General features: G+C 48.6%; 1 protein-coding gene and 1 long non-coding RNA gene across 2 annotated transcripts; both read right to left on the bottom strand.

The window, feature by feature from the left end:
* Positions 1-3,358: 3,358 nt before the first annotated feature.
* On the bottom strand, positions 3,359-3,984 carry LOC148685551 (uncharacterized). Its single transcript, XR_015950052.1, has 3 exons — positions 3,880-3,984; positions 3,657-3,762; positions 3,359-3,422 (listed from the first exon to the last, which is right to left on the bottom strand). It is a non-coding gene; the product is annotated as an uncharacterized LOC148685551 (long non-coding RNA).
* A 1,941-nt stretch (positions 3,985-5,925) lies between these two features.
* LOC148685552 (uncharacterized) lies at positions 5,926-7,109 on the bottom strand. Its single transcript, XM_088669889.1, has 3 exons — positions 7,002-7,109; positions 6,446-6,588; positions 5,926-6,292 (listed from the first exon to the last, which is right to left on the bottom strand). Exons 1-3 carry the CDS (start codon positions 7,107-7,109, stop codon positions 5,926-5,928), a joined length of 618 nt encoding a protein of 205 aa, XP_088526015.1.
* Positions 7,110-18,690: the final 11,581 nt, after the last annotated feature.

An 18,690-nucleotide genomic window follows, 5' to 3' on the forward strand; every position in this document is an offset into this window, starting at 1 on the left:
GAAGGAATTGCATCAACAACGACACATAAATGGAGTGATTATGGAACGATTGTTTTCTAGAACAAAAGTAACAAAGGATCAACAAAATGCTAAAAGGACGTTTAACAAAAATCAGCATTGAAACCGACGTGGTTTGCCATAGCAGATGAAGTACAAGTCACATATGGGAATTAAAGTGTCACAAATTGAATAAATAACAGGGCTTCCTTTGAGTTTTGCCAAATAGGTATAGGAAAATGTAATTTAGACAATAGGAAATGATTACCGGTAATTACATGAACATGTAATTGTTTTGCCCTTTTCTCCTATCTTTATAGGTATCAGTTCCAGCCTGGGGTGACGTAAGAAGTGGAAAAGAAGCCATACGATCCGAAACCTGTGGTGGACATTGAACCTTCAAACTCTCTGGGGCTGGCTGCACCGGAAGCCACCGGTCCCACAGAGGAAGAAGTTGGACCGTGGACCTTATAATTTTTCGGTGGAAACAACCAGTGGGAAGGAAATCCTCCTCCCAGGCCTCGGAAGAAACACGTTCTGCTCAAGGGGCAAGTGACTGTTTCAGGACAAATAAAGTGAATGTTGCAGGTGAAGCAGGAAATTGAGAAGTGGTATGCAAAATTAAATATGCAGGAGGGTGTAGATAGTCTTGAAGAAAGGAAGCTCTTAAAAGGCTGGGGGGTGGGGGTGGGAGGATGTAACAAAAATCAGAAGTATGGAAGGCCCTTTTTCTGACCTGAGAAGTCCATTGTCCTTACTTAATCAGCTGAATAAATGTGAATAAACCATGCCTGACCCCCTTTCCTTGGGGGGCTGGGAGTGAACCTGGAACATGTATCCCAGGGAAGAACAGCATAGATTTAGGCAACAGTTTGTAGGCTCCATTGCTCTTCCCCCAGAGAAGCAGCATTCTTCCTTTCCCAAGGGGATTCCCCCCTCTTCTTCCCAGGAGCCTCCTCCCTGCACACCCTCCAAATCTGCCTTCCCATAGGCAGCCTTGGATTCAAACCTTGGTTTCCAGCAGGAGCCGTGAAGTGCTGAAGGGACAGCAAGACCAGCTTTTCAAACCCCCCCACCACCTCCCCTAGGAAACAGCCTGTTCAGTGCTGGAGACTTTGGCAGAAACTTATCTCTTTATTTCTTCTTCTTAACATTTTCTCATGAGTTCCCCTAGCCTGGATCTTGTCTCAGCCGCTGGAGGTTGCAGGTGAGATGCAGTTGGAGAGAACTGATGAGGAAGTGGGGCAGGATGGTGAAAAGGGACGGTTGTGAACATCCCCATCTCTGAGTGGCAGATGACTCCAGGGGTGCCTGCACTTAGCCTGGGTTCCTTTTCCTTGGAATGACGGGGCATCCCTCCAGGGAAGTGTGTAGAAATTTCCCTTACTAGCTTACTTTTCACAAACCAAGAGACCCTTTTCTCTTTTTAACAAAAATATTATTTATTCATTTTTTACAAAATGTTTTTTTTTACATTTCAACATAAACCATAAGACCCGTATTTACCCTTTTTAAAAAATTATATTTTTATTAAAAGAATTACAACTATAAAGACAAAAATAATATACAAAATGCTATCTAGTATAGTGTTATCTACCCTCGAATGCTCCCTATTTTGCCTATCCTATTCTATACATCCATTTTAACCTCTCTAACTAATAAAAGTCCCGCTTGCTGTTTAGAGTGCTGAAAGAGTCAATAGAAAGTGTCCAATCCTCAAATTCACTATCTTGCAGATGTCGTCTTCAGGGCGGCTCCTTTCCCGGCTGATGACATTCTTGCAGGGGTCTTCTTTTCTCCGGACGTCTTCTCCCAGGTTCCAGCCGATAGGCCGCCGTTCATGCAAGAAAGAGAGAAAAGAGATTCTGTTAGAAAGGGTACTAAATCTCATGAATGTTAGACCCTCTTGTTGCCCACCCCCCAAACAATCCCTGCTGTTGGCGAATGAACAAAGAAATGGAAGAAAGTTGCTGCTGGGGGGTTGCCACTCAAGAGGATGGCAGAGAGCAAGGAACCGATCCTGGGCATACAGCAGCGACTGGGGGAGCTCCATAAAGCCTGCCTGTCCTGGGGGCGGAAACAACAAAGGTAAGGTCATCCCTTTGTGGGGGCAGCACTTAGGGGGTGGGACCAGAACATGACTGTTTTAACAGGATGGGGTTTTATCTTGGGTGGGTGCTGTTTGATTTGCAGGGTGGGGTTGTTTTAAATGGTTGTTAAATGCGATATTTTGTACTTGTGGGCTGGAGTGTTGTTTCGGGGCTTTTGTATTGTTTATTCGTGTGCATGTGTTTTTTATGATTTTAATTTTTATTATGTTCTGATATGTTTATTATGAATTTTGTGCAGTGGTTATTTTTATCGTGTATTTTGTGCTTCGTCTAGTGGAGCCACCCTGAGATTCAAGATCAATCCATAAAAGCAACAATCAAAAACAACATCAACAAGAAACACAACAACAACAAAAGGTTTCTTACCGCTATGTATGGAGGGTTGTGAGGGCAGCACCACTCCTCTTGGTCGATCCTGATGGCCTTGATGTTCCTGGCGCTGGTCCAGAGTGGATCTCACGGAGAGCAGAAGATGGTATCTCTGCAGCGCAACTCTGATGTTCACGTTGCCTTGGCCTGGCGCTACTGCGGGTGTTCTGTCAGGAGGAGAAAGGGGCTCCTTGAGAAATGACACCTCCAAACAGCCCACCAGACGTCCAAATAGCCCACCAGATGCCTCACTCACCTGGCATGCAGCTCAGGAAGTCCTGTGGGTAAGGTTCCCTGTGAACACAGCGGAGCAGCCTCCTCACAAAGCGCTGGACCCTGCCTTTTTGCCGATGTTTAAAGGCCCGCTGCATGATGTTCAGGCAGCTCCTCCCTGTTCGCCTGAGCCCTTCTTCCTCGTGCTGCTGCATCTCTTCCAGCCCTGAGTGGCAAGGGAGAAAGGTTGAGCAAGGCGGAGATGCACAGGAAAAGAGCCATGCATCAAAACTATTAAGACAGCCGTAAGGTGGCCCCAGCAATTGGGACAGGGGAGGTGTGCTGGTTGTAGGGGTGGATGCAGGAGTCCACAGGGTATCCACCCCAACCAGGACACAAGCAGCGGTGGTTCCCTTTGGGGAGGAGGAATCAGCTTTTCACGAGGCAAAAACTTGCAAAGCACCCCCACCAGAGCTCCTCCCAAGACCAGGGTGTGGGGTAGGGGAATATTTGTGTGTGAGAGAGGGCAGTGAAGTCACATTCCAATCCTCTTTGCATGTTCATCTTGTGGCACCTCTGTCTGCACATACACCTGGGAATTTGCCTTCCCCTAAAGCCCTTTCTCAGCAGAAGTATCCCTCCTCCCTGCCCTCCGTATGTCTCACTTACATGTGCCATAGGATGCCATGTCTTGGCTCTGGATGAAACCGGCATCCCGGAAAGCCAGATGACCTAGAGAGACAGGGCAAGAAAAGGGATGTCATCTCGGTGCAAAGCAAGCGAGACAGAGGCAGCTCGGCAGGAGGACAGGTAGGCTCTGATGCGTCTAGAGGCCTCCACCCTTGCGGAGGACTCAGAGCAAGATCTGGGCGCAGATGGACCCCTGGGGACATGCCCATCCTCACTGCCATCATTACCAAGATGTTTCTGTCCATCCCTAGCAGGGAAGGACATTGCTTGACTTACCCAGAAGCAGAGCTGCCACCCTGGAGACTGCTGGCAGCCTGTTGGCAGACGGCTTCGTACACGTCAAGGCAGCACTCCGAAGGATGTTCTTGCTGAAGGTCTTGCTCTGTCGGCAAAGACAAAGGAGAAGTGGCATCAGAGCAGCTTGAGAGTGCGGCAGAAGAGCCTGTCACCCCCAAAGACATCCCTGGGCAAAGCTGCCAACGAAGCAGAGGGACCTTACCAGATGCTTGGCAGCCTGGTGGAGAGCAAAGTGGAGGCTAAATTTGTCAGGATGCGCCCACCACTTGACTTGTGGGGCTAGATGGGAAAGAGCCCTCCTTGCGGCCTGCAACACAAGAAGAGAAGAGGGTTACAAATTGCCATAAAATAAGTCTTGGAAGCTCCTGAGAACATTCCCTCCCTCTTAATGCGCAAGTCCACCTCCTTGGCCCTCACCTTGGCCACCTCATCCTCGTCTTCGAGGTGAATGAGGACGACAACCAGTTCATTAATGGCTGCTTCTTCTGATGTTATGAGAAGCCTTTGGTCTCTTGCCCAGCCCCGAAGCAGCCCCAGATGTTGGATGGCTAATGCCCGGACCGAGTCTTCCTCCTGTAGGCAGAAAACATCAGAGGTTGTGTTTCTCATCGGAGCAGTATCCTTTTGCCTGCCCACCGAGGTGTTTTGAGGCTGCTGAGCCCCCTATCCTCCTCCTGGGGGAGACTGGGGGCAGGGGTGACTCTCCCCCTGTGTTTTCCAGGCAGGCTTCCAAGAGAAGGTGCTCCAGAGGAACACCCTCCTGAAGCCAGAAGATCTCCGCTGCATGCCAGTCTAAACACCACCCTTCCTCTTCCAAAGCATTCCTCCTCCACCCTGTGTGATGTCATGTGTTCCCTAATACTCACATGGGCAGCCAGACCGCAGTAGGTGGCCGCCAACATCGCGATCTCTTCCTCTCCCGGCTCCCTGGAGAGGTAGGCTTGCTCTACCAGGTGCATCAAGTCTGGGAGGACATTGGCTTCTGCACAAGGGAGGGAATCCACCAGCAACAGCCGCAGAAGCGAAGGGTCCTACACAAGAGAATCTTTTCAAAGGTCTGAAAGGCCCCACGCTTTTTCGTTTAGTACAGGCCTTTCAGCATTCTGCCAGCAAAAGAGTGCTGGGCCATGATTAGAAACGGGATCTGTATCCCCCTCCCCCTCCCTCTGAGCATCACTTGCCATGTCAGAGTCCAGAAGCAGGGATATCCCTCTGGCGCTGAGCTTCCGGACTTGCAGGTGGTCATGTTTCAGCCAGGTGAGGAGCTGCTCCAGTGTATCCTCACAGGGATAGACCTGCAGACGGCAGCTGAGCAGCTAAAGAGGCCCAAAGAGAAAGAAACTATTCAGTGATGAGAGGTTGAGGCAGGTTCTCCTTTTATCCACCATCTGTAGTTCTGCACAGAGCAAAGCCACTGAAGTGAATGGAGCAAAGTTCGTCATGTACATCAAATCAAATGGGTCTACTCTGAGGAGCACTAAAACAGGCCCTAACAGGTCCTTAGGCTCAAAGTAGCCTTGACAAAAGCCACAGAGTATGGAAGGTAAAGACAGCTGCAAGGAGGCTGGTTGGGGAACCAAGGCTGATGGAGGCTGGTTGGGGAACCAAGGACACAAAGGGAGCCGAAGAACACAAAGCCCAACACTCGGCAGAAACCAAGCCAGGGCCTCCTTGCTGCACCCATTTCCTCCTGCATCAGTCCCCCCTCACCTCGATGTAGACAGCTGCCGCTACTTGTGGCACTCCGGCAAACTCCTGGTCCTCGAGAGCAGCAGTGATGTTTTCTACCATGGGACGGATCCACCAGCGTCGCTTTCCAACAGCTCTGAAATGGAGAACAAAGTCTGGGTAAGGAAGGTAAAGACACCGCAGGAAGCAAACGGGCACAGTCTGATCCTGTGCCTTGAGCTCCGTTTGCCAGACCATTGGAAGGTCACCCTGTTCTTACCTCACCATGGCAGACAACCCCTGGCTGAAATTCTCTGGGCAGAAAAGTTGGTCAACAATGGCCGCCTCTACTTGTTCTCCGGTGGTGCCGAGAAGGAGATGCAGAACTTCCTTAGCCCCTCTGTAAGCAAAGCAAGGCCAGTTTTACCAGGAGGGTCATTGCCACACACTCAAATTCCTTCCCCATTCTTCCTCCCTAGCAGCCGCCTGAAGGAGAGCCTCCCTGGGAAACCAAGCTGGACTGGAACCCCCCCAAGGTTGAAGGGAAAAGGACTCCATTGGCCCCTTTGCAACACACTACTCACCCGAGGAATTCCTGGTCGTAGTGGAAGTTGATAACCATCCCCAGGAGAGCGATCAGCAGCTGTGGAAAGTTCCGGCGCACAGCTGCCTTGTATTCTTCCGTCCTGAGGATGGCGTGCAACAGGCTGCTGAGATGTTGCTGGAAGAGAGAGAGGTGCAAGTCACTTTCCCTGCTTTTCTGCAGAATACAGAAACCCCTCAATATTACCCTGGGAAGAAGGAAGCCAGAAAGCAGGTGGTTCGTCCTTACCACTTGGGTGACAGATTCTGCCAAGGGGCTTTGGTAAAGCTGCTCGGCCATGAGATGGAGCAGTTGTTCTTGGTCGGCCGATTCCAAAACCTCCTTCCATACTCTCTCGCAGTCTCTGTGAATGCAAAAACAATAGCAATGGTCAGATTCAAGTCTTCTGGTTGCTTCCATGCCCCAGAGAGTGGAAATGGCAGCAAGGGCTTTCTGGGCAAGCCCTGCACCTTGCCAACCTTTCCCTTAGCCCAGTAGAACCTGGATGGCTCCATACCCGAAGGGAAACTGGAGGAGGTATTCAACTACTTTCTCCAGGTGCTGGTGTGTCAAGATGGAGAAAGTGAAGACAGCCATGTTTCTGCCCTCCACTGTAGGCCCCTGGGTGATCTTATAGAAGGCCTCCAGCAGCACCTCCACCTGTCAGAGAAAAGGAGAGGGTTGCTTGGAGAGTACAAGGAAGTGTGGCTGTCTGCAGGTGGATCCCTCCATCCCTCATAGAAAGAGGGACCCTTGACCTGTGCCACCACAGCCATCTTCCTTCGAAGGTACCACTCAGGGTCCTTGGGAGTTTTGGACCCAGGCAGCTCCAGGGCGCCAGTTCCCCCATCCATTGTTGGCCAAGAGAAGAAGCTTGCCAGTCTGCTCCCAGGAGGAGGAGGATTCCCCATTACTGGACCCATGTTTCTCAGGACCCTTGGCTGAGGTTCTTGTCCTGACATTGCCAGGCCCCTCTAAACAAACGTGTGTCCTGGCCATTCAGAGGCATGAGGTTCCCTCCCCTACACCAAAGTGGAGATTCTTCTTCTCTCCTACCTTTCCAGACACCTTACCTCCACTGCTTTGCCGCTAAACTGCTTGATGAACTCTTGCAGTAGGTGAGAGATGTCCAAGGGGTTGAAGCTGCTCTCAAGAACCAGGTTGCTGGCCAGGAAGCACATGGCCTCCAAGAGCTGCTCCGCAGGGAGAAAGGCACCAAAGACCTGAAGCAAGAAAGGAAGGTCAGAGATGCCCACAGGGCAGGGCTGGGGACCAGAAAGCCCAGGTGCTTTCTCTGTGGAACATGTGGCTTGAGAGACCGCTGTGCCTTGTGTGACAGCGACTTACCCTGGCAAGAGAGTAGCAGTCATTGATGAATAATTCAGGAACCGGTCCTCCGGTGGAATTGAGGACCTTCTGAGCTCTGAAGATGAGTGTTTGGTTCCTTGAAGTTTGTGCCAGCGTCTCTGCAAAGGAAAGCCAAAGGGTTATGTCAAGGGATTGTTGCGGCTACTCTCGAGTAAAGGCGCTCCAGTCCGCTCTGTCTTTAAGAGCTTTATTGTGCATATTATTTACAGTGCAGAGATATCAGAAAACATGACTGCCTAGTCTGATTCAGAACCCGGCAATGGCTTCCGTCGCGTCTTGGACCAGCATAAAAGCCTCGGCACCCCAAAGCGCTGCCCCCTAGCCCTGCGTGTGGGCACGCGCCTTAATTCGGGCGCTGGAAGGGGCTGTGTTCCTTCTCCCATCCTTTGGCTGGAGCGTTGCAGAGGCTCCAACAACACTTCGCTGCACTGTCCTTCCCCCTCTGGGTTGGTGCCGAGGCTCTGACACGTCTTGGAGCCCCCTCTCCACCCCGCTGCTAGTGCTGTCGCTGGGTGAAGTGCTGGTCAGGATGACTGGGGGAGGGTCCCTGTAGGGAGTCCCCCTGACAGGTTAGTTCAGGTCTTGCTCACCCCACCCCATTCTGGGATGCTTTCTTCCAATCTTACCTTCATTGCGCCGCAGGATGGGCAGAAGATGGCAGAGGGCCTCTGCTGCCCGCTGCCTGCACTCCGGGTCTGGATCCAATGCGCACAGACAGGAAATAGCCACCAGTTGGCCAAGGGAGGATGCAGGAAGCGCTACCGATGGCTGAGAAGAAACCCAGAGAAGGGACTGATAAGAGAAGCAACCCATCACCATTTTTTCCTATAACATTTTTTATTAAATCTTCAAAACATTCCAAAACATTTAGCATCCTATACAGAAAAAATCAATTTTTGATTCCCACCCCTCTTTTCCTGATGTTTGCTTTTATCAGCTGTTTTACTCACTAGGATTCATTCTGCTATGGCCCAGCTCTGTTCTCAAAATTGGGTATGTGCTGGGATGCCTGATTGTCCCTTGGGCACCTTGCAGGGTGGGTCTAGAAGCGGCAGCCTGAAGGCCTTGACAGCCCTGCATGGTTGCAATGCTTTGCTTCAGTAACTCACATATTCCTGGATCTTCTGCAGGAGGGCGGAAAGATCTCGGAGCGCCTTCCTTCGGATCTTCCCACTCTTCATTGTGGTGATGGCATCCATAAGTGTGGCCTTCAGCTGGTCCTTGCTGAAGCCTTCGGGAGGAACATCAGCCGCATCCGGAGAACCTGTGGTTGGGATGCTAAGGGGAGAGAGGGTAGCACTCGAGTAAAAAGGTTTTATTGCCTCCCATCCTTCAAATAAGCACCACCACCATAGAAATGGACATGGGGGGGGGGAGCTTTTGAAAGCAATTGATGATGGGGGAAGGGGATTAGCACAGCATTACCTTGGAGGTAGATCCTCCCCTTCTTCCAGGCTGATTTCCGAGATTTGATCCTCATCAAAATCAATTCCCTGTCCATGAGAGAAGACAAACAGGAACGTCTGAATGTGAGGAGTGGATCAGACCCATTCATGTTTTTGTGTAGATCAGGAAAGTGCAGACGAGGTAGGTTGGGAAACAAACTGAAAATCTCTGTCCTCCATTTCCTTAGAGACCTTATTCATCCATCCATCCATCCATCCATCCATCCATCCATCCATCCATCCATCATTTAGAGCATTTGTACCCCTCTCTTAAGCCAAAAAGGCTCCAAGACAGCCTTCCATGAAATCAAATGCAAGAAACTCCCTAATGGCAGACTTCTCTTGTAATTAACAGTATGACAAACAGAAATACAAGCCACAAGGAAAGGGGGCAAGGAGGGCAGAAGAAAAGACAACTCCCAAGCTCAGGCCCCAGTGTCTAGAATGCTGTTGTCATCTCTCCCATTGAGGCAGCCTGATCAAATGGCTGCCTCCAGATGACAGTTGGGGGAGAGGAGGCCTGAGGGAGCTGGCCTGTCTCAGCAGAGGCCATGGCGCTGTTTCCCATCCGCCAGGCCTCCTGTCTCTCCCTCGCCTGCACCTGGGAGCAGCCCTTCCCTGCGATGGACTCTGTGGACAGGTGGGCAGCAGGGCTCCCTGCCTCAGCTCTGCAGAAAAACCGGCTCCATCTGGCAGCCCCTTCCCCTCCACTGGGCCAGCCGCTCACTCTCTCTTTTCTTCTTCCTCCTCCTCTGTTTTTCCCTTTCCCTCCAAACTCTAGTACAAAGAGAACACCCAGCATGTAGAAATAGAAAGGAAGCCTCTCCTACATTCACATGTACATAAATCAGAAGGAATCCTCTGTTCAAAATAAGATTCAATCGACTGCAATATAGGACACTGAATTTCCCTTTTTGGCATTCCTTCTCCCCTTCCAAAGCTCAACCCTTTCTTTGACTTGGTATAGCTCTTTGCCAAACTTGGTGATACCATTAATCTAGGTTCCAGAGTTAAGTCCCCTGGCCATGGCAACCTCCACTTACCTCCAGGAGTCTTTGGGACGCCATCTTCTGATGTAGCGACTGAGCGAAGGTCACTACAGGCCACCTCTGCAAACCTCGAGATGCTGAGGATGCAGGAACCTCAGTTCAAACGGTCACAAGTTCCGCTGCTAGGCAACGGCAGTTGAGAACGTGGAATTCCCGGCCTCAGTGCCAGTGTTCTAGGAGAGTCCATGTGGCCTAGTGGTTAGAACAATGTTAATGCCTTGCAACTCAATGGTGATATATATATATTCTTTTGAATGTACAGTTTAATACTTTTTCTATTACAGTGGTACCTCTACTTACGAATTTAATGCGTTCCGAATGCACATTCGTAAGTAAAAAAAAATTGTAAGTCGAATCCCATAGGAAGGCATTGGGAGAAAAAATCCGTAAGTGGAAGCAACCCTATCTAAAAATTCGTAAGTTGAAAAAATCCTATCTAAACTGCATCCAAGATGGCGGACGGAGCTCTGTTCGTAAGTAGAAACATTCATAAGTCGAGTCATTCGTAAGTAGAGGTACCACTGTATTTTTATCCTGCTTTTCAGATTTTTGTTGTCACCTAAAGCAGCTGATACCAATTTAAAAGAAGGTGAGACAAGTCCTGTCCTCAGGTTTGGAAAGTCCAAAGACAAGACACCCAATGGAAGGGATGTGGAGGAAGAAGGCAGAGGAAGAGCCCCTTTCCCAAGGCCCAAGGAGAGGCCTGAGATGTCCCCAGGCAAGTCCTGTCCTGCTGGGGCCAAACGGCCTTTCCCCACCCACAGCTCTTCTTGGACAGAATCGCAGCAACTGACCCTGTAGGCCTTCATGCCCAACTTCAAGGAGGCTGTGGGGCTCAAGCCCCTCTCAGATTCCCCCACAGGCCCCACAGGCAGTCAGCAGGCAGTGCCTGGCAAATGCACAGGCTCACTTGAGGGGCTCAGTTGCAACGGCCTTATCCTACACTAGGTTCCAGGATGGGCTGGGTGGGTGTTTATGGAGAATTGGTAGCCTGGCTCCAAGGGCCCCTTGTCCTCACAAAAGGGCCTCTCCCTGAGACCTGTGGGAAGAGAGGTGGGTTTCAGCAAGACCCAAGGCAGCCATTCAGCCTCCAGGCTTCCCTGAGGCCTCCGGAGCAGATGGGCGAAACATGGCTTATATACACTTCTGCCTTAGGTTGCCTACCCCTGATCCAGGCAGAGGTGTCAGGCACGCTAACCATGTCTCAGTTTTATATATTTCAACTGCTTCAGACCAACACAGCTTCCTACCTCAATCTAATCCTAGTGCAATTGCTAATTCATTCACTGAATTCATTGTGGAATAGAAGGTTCCGGTTTCCGCCTGCAGGAATGGCGGACCTGTTTTCCATCTCTCTGACCTTCGTAAGGAATTTGGCGGTTGCTAGGGGAGTAAATGGCAACCCCCCTACCCTCTCCGGGGGTTACGGAGAGGGGCCGCTGGCCCGCGATGCCCCCAGACCCACTCCGACTGTTTTTGGAGTGGGGGGAGCTTGGGCTGAGCACTTACGAGGGCCAGGACTCCCGGACGCTAATCTGCATGGCGGGGATTTCCATGGTTAAAGAAGATAATTAGGCTTAAATCTATGGACATACTTCAGAAGGAGGGGAAGAAGCGCTGTTTACTGCTGAGAAATTTATGCTGCTGAAAGGAGAGGAGTCAAAGATTGTACTGCATCTGGAAGAAGGATTGATGGGGACGGAGCGATAAGGGAAGCGAGTTTTTATTTTTATTTTCCTTCATATTGTTGCCTCGTACCTTCCCGGACGCGATGTCCTGGCTTGTTTGGAGTGAAAGAGAAGCAAAAGACTGTGTGAGTTGAACTTTATAACTGTTGTTACTGAGCATATTTTTTTTAAAGATGTGGAGTTGCCGATGAGAAAAGCCTCCCCCTAGTTGGGCGGAAGGAGTTCTGGACGCGCTCGGAGGATTTATGAGTTGTGACGCACTTTAAATTGGAGCAGCGACCTGAAGCTAAGTTCAGCTATAGGGCAAGGAGATCCATTAATTTACCAAGAGTTTATGGTTTGATGTTTGGGTCTCCTGCCTGAAAAAGCTGTAAATTCTATAATGATCGTGAATCTTCATGGCTATGAGAGAAAGCGAAAGTGATTTGAGCTTTTTGAGATGGCGCTGCTTCGGGCTGCTTCGACGCAACAAGGAGCTCCATTAAGAAGATTTATGGGGAGGCTGGACTGATTAACTCACACAGGAGAAAGAACATCTGTGAAACGTTGTTTGATATTTATCTCAGCGGCTGGGAAACAATCGGATGAAAGTGGAAAACATCTATGTGACTGTAAGGGGAAGATCTGGATTATTATGAACTTGGAGGACGATTTGAACTTTAGAAAAAAGACGGCAGTGGACAGTTGCGAGGAATTCCCAATTTCTTGAAGCATGGGAACCCAAATAAAAAATTCTTTAGATGATTTGGCATAACATTCGGTTTGATTGATATATATATGTGTATAATTTGAAATATTGAATGTGATATAATTGGTTTTAATTGGAAAATTAATAAAAATATTTAAAAAAAAAAGAATTCATTGTGGAATAGGTTTCTGGCTTGGAAGCCTTGCCTCCAAGCTGATAAACCAGTCTTGCTGTGGATTGAGTCCTGCAGAACATCTCTAGGGTATAAAGTCATTGGCAAGCCAGTAGATCATAAGTCAATAGGGCTCTGAAAATGCCTGCAGTCTTTTTGAACTCTTCAGTCCCATTTTGAATAAGGTCAGTTTTCAACTAAGTGCTCATAAGAGAGTGAAATTTTTGGAAGTTCCTGATCCCACGCCTCAGTCCAATATTCTTGCAGTTCAACAGCAACTCTGTTTCAAGGGGAAAAATGGGATGCAATACTCAACATGCTCAGATCTGCTTTAAAAAATATTAATACCGTATGCTAACTTCTTACATGTTGGGTGAAATCTTAAAATGATACAAAGATTTTGGAAAGGTGTATTAGAATTGTTAAATATCTCTCTTCTTCACCCTCCTCATGACGTAGGCAATATAATTGGGTAAAAGAAAAGCAGATGATATTGGTCAGTAATTAATTAGCAAGTGCAAGCACAGTAATGATTTCACAAAATGACAAAAGACCATCTGGAGAGAAGCAGAGCAAAAAGAGATGGAGCTTGATGATAATGGCTATTGTTAATTACAGCTTGGTAATGACGGAACATTGAGGAAGTTTGTGAATGAATTGCTCTAGCACTCTTCCTTAAATTCGTAGTATCTTAAGAACAAGCATCAGCATCAGCTACTGAAAAAGTCTGTCCCATCAACACAGTTCAAGTACAAGTTTAATGTAAGAAGCACAAGTTCTGGGTAAGGTTGGATGGGAGCTAGGTGTTAAGTGCTTTGCTGGATTTCTGCCAGAGCCTTTTGCATCCTGCCAAATCATTTCCCAGTGAACGGAAACTGAAGATTGAAGTTGATACTACAGCCTCTGAACCAACTCCTTGAAGTACCGTAGCAGGAAGTCTATCGTGCTCTGTATCAGTAGAACCACCTGAAATACCAAACTCATAAAAAGCTTCCCATTTCAGCGAAGACAGAGTGAAAACAGGTCACTTTGCAGCATTAGCAAAACACCAGGGATCCAGAGCCAAAGACTGGACCAGCCATTTGTTTTGTTTTGTTTATTTACCGTATTTATTTATTTCATAATATTGGGTTTTCTAAAAAGGTAACAAAGATCACAACAAAATAAAAAAGCAAACACCAGCAAATACTACAACAGCAAACTAAAAAATGAAGAGAGAGAAAAAGTTGGCATCAAAACAATAACATATCCATAAAATGGGATTATTATAAATCTCTTGACTTCCCTCTTCCTCCCCTGGTTCCTTAAAATTCTTTTTTAACTACATATCATTTCTACTCCAAATTTCTATTTTAGCCCCAAGTTTCCTTTACCACAAGTGTTTTTAAAATCCTGCCAGTGTATTAAGACGTTTGCGATACTTTTGTAACTATATAATAAACATTTCCCATTCTTTTTAAAATTTATATTCATCTTGGTTTCTGAGCTTTCCAGTTAGTTTCACCATTTCAGCATAGTCCATTAACTTGGTTTGCCAATCTTCTTTGGTCGGGACTGCTTCCTCTTTCCATCTTTGGGCTAACAGTATCTGGGTACTGTTTTATCGTATTTATGATTACGTTTGCACAGTGACGAAATGGGTGGGGGGAGATGTAAAAAGGTAAAGGTAAAGGGACCCCTGACCATTAGGTCCAGTTGTGACCGACTCTACTTGCATTTTGACGTGCTTCCGAACTGCTAGATTGGCAGGAGCTGGGACCAAGCAACGGGAGCTCACCCATTGCGGGGATTCAAACCGCCGACCTTCTGATCGGCAAGCCCTAGGCTCAGTGGTTTAACCCACAGTGCCACATGCTGTGGTCAGATGCAGCCAGTACTTTTGTCCTGGGTGAAGCCTCCAGACGGCGCCACCAAGGTGCCTAGCCTGCCAGCCATTTTACTGTCTGGGCTTCAGATGGACCAGCAAGATGAATTTTAACAAGGAGAAATGTAAAGTACTACACTTGGGCAAAAAAAATGAAAGGCACAAATACAGGATGGGAGACACCTGGCTTGAGAGCAGTACATGTGAAAAGGATCTAGGAGTCTTGGTAGACCACAAACTTGACATGAGTCAGCAGAGTGATGCAGCAGCTAAAAAAGCCAATGCAATTCTGGGCTGCATCAATAGGAGTATAGCATCTAGATTAAGGGAAGTAATAGTACCACTGTATTCTGCTCTGGTCAGACCTCACCTGGAGTACTGTGTCCAGTTCTGGGCACCACAGTTCAAGAAGGATACTGACAAGCTGGAACGTGTCCAGAAGAGGGCAACCAAAATGGTCAAAGGCCTGGAAACGATGCCTTATGAGGAACGGCTTAGGGAGCTGGGTATGTTTAGCCTGGAGAAGAGAAGGTTAAGGGGTGATATGATAGCCATGTTCAAATATATAAAAGGATGTCCTATAGAGGAGGGAGAAAGGTTGTTTTCTGCTGCTCCAGAGAAGCGGACACGGAGCAACGGATTCAAACTACAAGAAAGAAGATTCCACCTAAACATTAGGAAGAACTTCCTGACAGTAAGAGCTGTTCGGCAGTGGAATTTGCTACCAAGGAGTGTGGTGGAGTCTCCTTTGGAGGTCTTTAAGCACAGGCTTGACAGGCATATGTCAAGAATGCTTTGATGGTGTTTCCTGCTTGGCAGGGGGGTTGGACTGGATTGTGGTCTCTTCCAACTCTACGATTCTATGATTCTAGCACGTCCTGCGCCTTGTGTGTGGCTGTGAGTGGGAAGAGCTTCATTGACATGTAATCCCGAAATTTTGGATCCCCACCAACTGATGCTGAAGATTAGTGCCAGTTTTGTTCCATTTTGTGCTGTGAACCCCATGTTTCATGTTGCCCCCAAACTGAGTAATTGACACAGCACATCGGAGTCACAGGTTAATGCCCCAAAATCCAGCCTTGCCTGATTGACCCCAAACAGGTGCCAAAGTTTTTTGACAGTTTTGTGTCGCAAACCAAATGTTTTGTGCCTCCCTGCAAACAGAGCCATTGACACTCAGACTGGGGTCACAAGTACGGTATATGGCCCAAATCCCAACCTTGTCCGATTGACTCCAAACTGGTGCTAAAGCAGTGTGCTGCTTTAGTGCTGTTTTGTGCCACAATCCCCACATTCTGAGCTGCCCCCCCCAAACAGGCCATTGGCAGACCAACCCTGCCATGTGGGAATCCCTTGCAGACAGTGGCGGAGCTTCATGCTCCAGCACCGGGGGGGCAGAGAGCAGGTGGGGGTGTGGCTGGGGCACACCTCCTGGGGGGGGCGTGGTGTGCATCCTGGGGGTGTGGTGCGATGCCTACAGGGGTGTGGCGCATGGACATACCCAGGATCAAAGCTAGGGGGGCACACCAGCCACACACCCCAGCCACCCAATTGGCTAGCTGGCAATGATGTGGCCAGGATCCCCCCAGGAGGCATGGTCAACGTGCACACACCCCAGAGAAAAGGGGGCCATTTGCAAGGCAGCACACGGAGCCACCCGCGTTTGCACTCCTGCCTCGCCCGCTCCTTTAATGGCAGCAGTGACTAAAACGAGACAGCAGCAGCGAAGCTGCCTCCATTGAAGGAAACCTGGACCTGGACCTGGGCTAATTTCAGCCCACATTCTTTCAAGTCACAGCGAGCACAGCACAGAAAGTGCTGCCCCACAATGCTCCACGGCACTTCATTTGCATGGAGCTCAGAGGGAAGAAACGTGATGGTGCATCTGCAGCAGCACAACCAGTTGCCTTCCTCTGCCCCAGCTGCAACAAAACATGTCTCTCCCGTATTGGTTTCTACAGCCACAGCAGGCGCTGCAACCTTCCAGCAGTTTGACTTGACCCCAAAGGTGCACTCCTCCATTGCCTCCCGAAACAGATGGGTGCTACCATATCCTTGCAAATGGCTAACAGCAGGGAGCTTCAATTAAAACGAGTATTGCAACTGCCTTTACTGTGGGCAGAAGCAGCCATATAAGGAAAGCAGATCTCTTTTTTAACTCAGGGAAGTTCACTGAGGCTTTCAATTGAACAAGAGGAAGCTTGAAACCCAGCCAGCCCAGAGGCAACCCAGTTACAAAGTATGTGATTAATTGTGCCTCTGTTAGCACATTCCATCACCTCGGAAAACTGGGACATATCTCACAACAGCATCTGCAGTGGGAAAAGCTACAGTGCAGCAGCCTTACACTGTATGTGTAAAAAGTAGACCATCTTGACTTGGGAAATGTGGCATGATTGTCTTTTTAAAAATCCCTTGTGACACTTCAACTTTGTTCATCAAAATGGAAATAAATTTTGCTTTGCTTCTGTACAAGAAAAATGCTAATGCAGATAAAAATCTAACCCTCTGTCATTCAGCAATTTATTTTCAAAGGTAACAAAAATGGATGTAGCTGTCTGTAAAGAAGCAGGGCTTTCTTTTTAAAGGGAAGCTAACTTCCTTTTTGAAACTTGCAGTACCCAGAGGGAAATGTTGCTTCTCTCAAATTGATCTGCAGCCTTTATTTCTCAGAACGGCAAGTGCTGGATTATATTGTCTGGAACTTTGCTGACGGTATTGGGTACGGAAGGAAAACGGCAACTCGGTTGGTGAAGGCTGAAGAGGGCAAAGAGAAAAGTTTTCAGCAGAAAAGCACAGAATGGGAGGGACTGCCTTTCTAACTGCAAAGAGGACATCGCTCCATGATGCTGGGGCAACTACAAGACTGCAGGCCCTGTTGGGGAAGATGAGCGGCAAGGCGTCTTCTAAGGTTTCCTGGCCCTGAGTAGTTTACCAGGGTCTTGAGAACCAGCACCATCATGGCACTTCTATATGGGTGCGAACATGGGAGTTGGTCTTAACTGCTAACGTAAGTGCCAACAAGGATGCCAACTTGAAAATAATAATAATAATATGATTTATACCCCACCCATGGACTGCAAGAAGATCAAACCTATCCATTCTGAAGGAAATCAGCCCCGAGTGCTCACTGGAAGGAGAGATCCTGAAGCTGAGGCTCCAATACTTTGGCCACCTCATGAGAAGAGAAGACTCCCTGGATGTTGGGAAAGATGGAGGGCATAAGGAGAAGGGGACAACAGAGGACGAGATGGTTAGACAGTGTTCTCGAAGCCAGGGCCGGCCCTATGGCAAGGCTGGGTGGCACAGGGCACTAGGCCGCCGGGCCGCCAGGGAGTGCCACGCTGTGCACAGCGCCCGCCAGACAGCCACGCTGGGAAACAGGGGGGGGGGCGCCGGTGGGATCTTCGCACCACAGCGCCAGGGTGCCAGATATACTTAAGACGGCCCTGCTCAAAGCCACCAACATGAGTTTTACCAAGCTGTGGGAGTCTTGGTGGAAGACAGGAGTGCCTGGTGTGCTCTGGTCCATGGGGTTATGAAGAGTCGGACATGACCAAACAACTAAATAACAACAATAACAATCACACCCATCTGTCTGGACTTCCCCAGCCACTCTGGGCGGCTTACATCATATATAAAAACAACAACTAAACACCAAACATTAAAAAACAGAATATCCCATACAAGTGACAAACAAACCAGTAAATCAATAGAAACCAATAATAACTAAAAGTTTACAAATTAAAATAATCACCAACCCCAACTAAACATTTAACCAATATTGGAGGGAGTCATGTAAGCCCCACCCCACATAATTGATTACAAGAAGAGTTTGGATTTGATATCCCGCTTTATCACTACCCGAAGGAGTCTCAAAGCGGCTAACATTCTCCTTTCCCTTCCTCTCCCACAACAAACACTCTGTGAGGTGAGTGGGGCTGAGAGACTTCAGAGAAGTGTGACTAGCCCAAGGTCACCCAGCAGCTGCATGTGGAGGAGCGGAGACGTGAACCCAGCTCTCCAGATTACGAGTCTGCTGCTCTTAACCACTACACCACACTGGCTCTCACAAGATGCAGAGCACACACACCATTTGAATGGCAATGCCCATCTCCTGGGGCCAAATAATTTATTGGGGGGGGGGAGGGACCTCACCCACTAGAAGCTGGCTCCTTTGTCCTGCAGCCCCTCTCCCAGCTTATATCACATTGTGACTGACGGATCACAATGCATGAGGGCTTTTCAGATTTGGAGGAGAGGCAACCCAGGGGGAAACCCAGCCAGATGGGTGGGGTATAAATAATAAATTATTATTATAACCCCAATCCAAGTTTGGCTACAGTAATGTGCATCCTTTAACCAGAGAGTCCACTGACTGAATGTGGCATCATCCAATCATCAAGGGTCATCTAGTCCAACCCCCTGCAATGCAGGAACCTTTTGCCCAGCGTGGGGCTTGAACTCACTATTCTGAGATTAAGGTAC

This window comes from Zootoca vivipara, chromosome 5, assembly GCF_965207765.1.
Source record: "Zootoca vivipara chromosome 5, rZooViv2.hap1.1, whole genome shotgun sequence".
Classification (NCBI taxonomy): domain Eukaryota; kingdom Metazoa; phylum Chordata; class Lepidosauria; order Squamata; family Lacertidae; genus Zootoca; species Zootoca vivipara.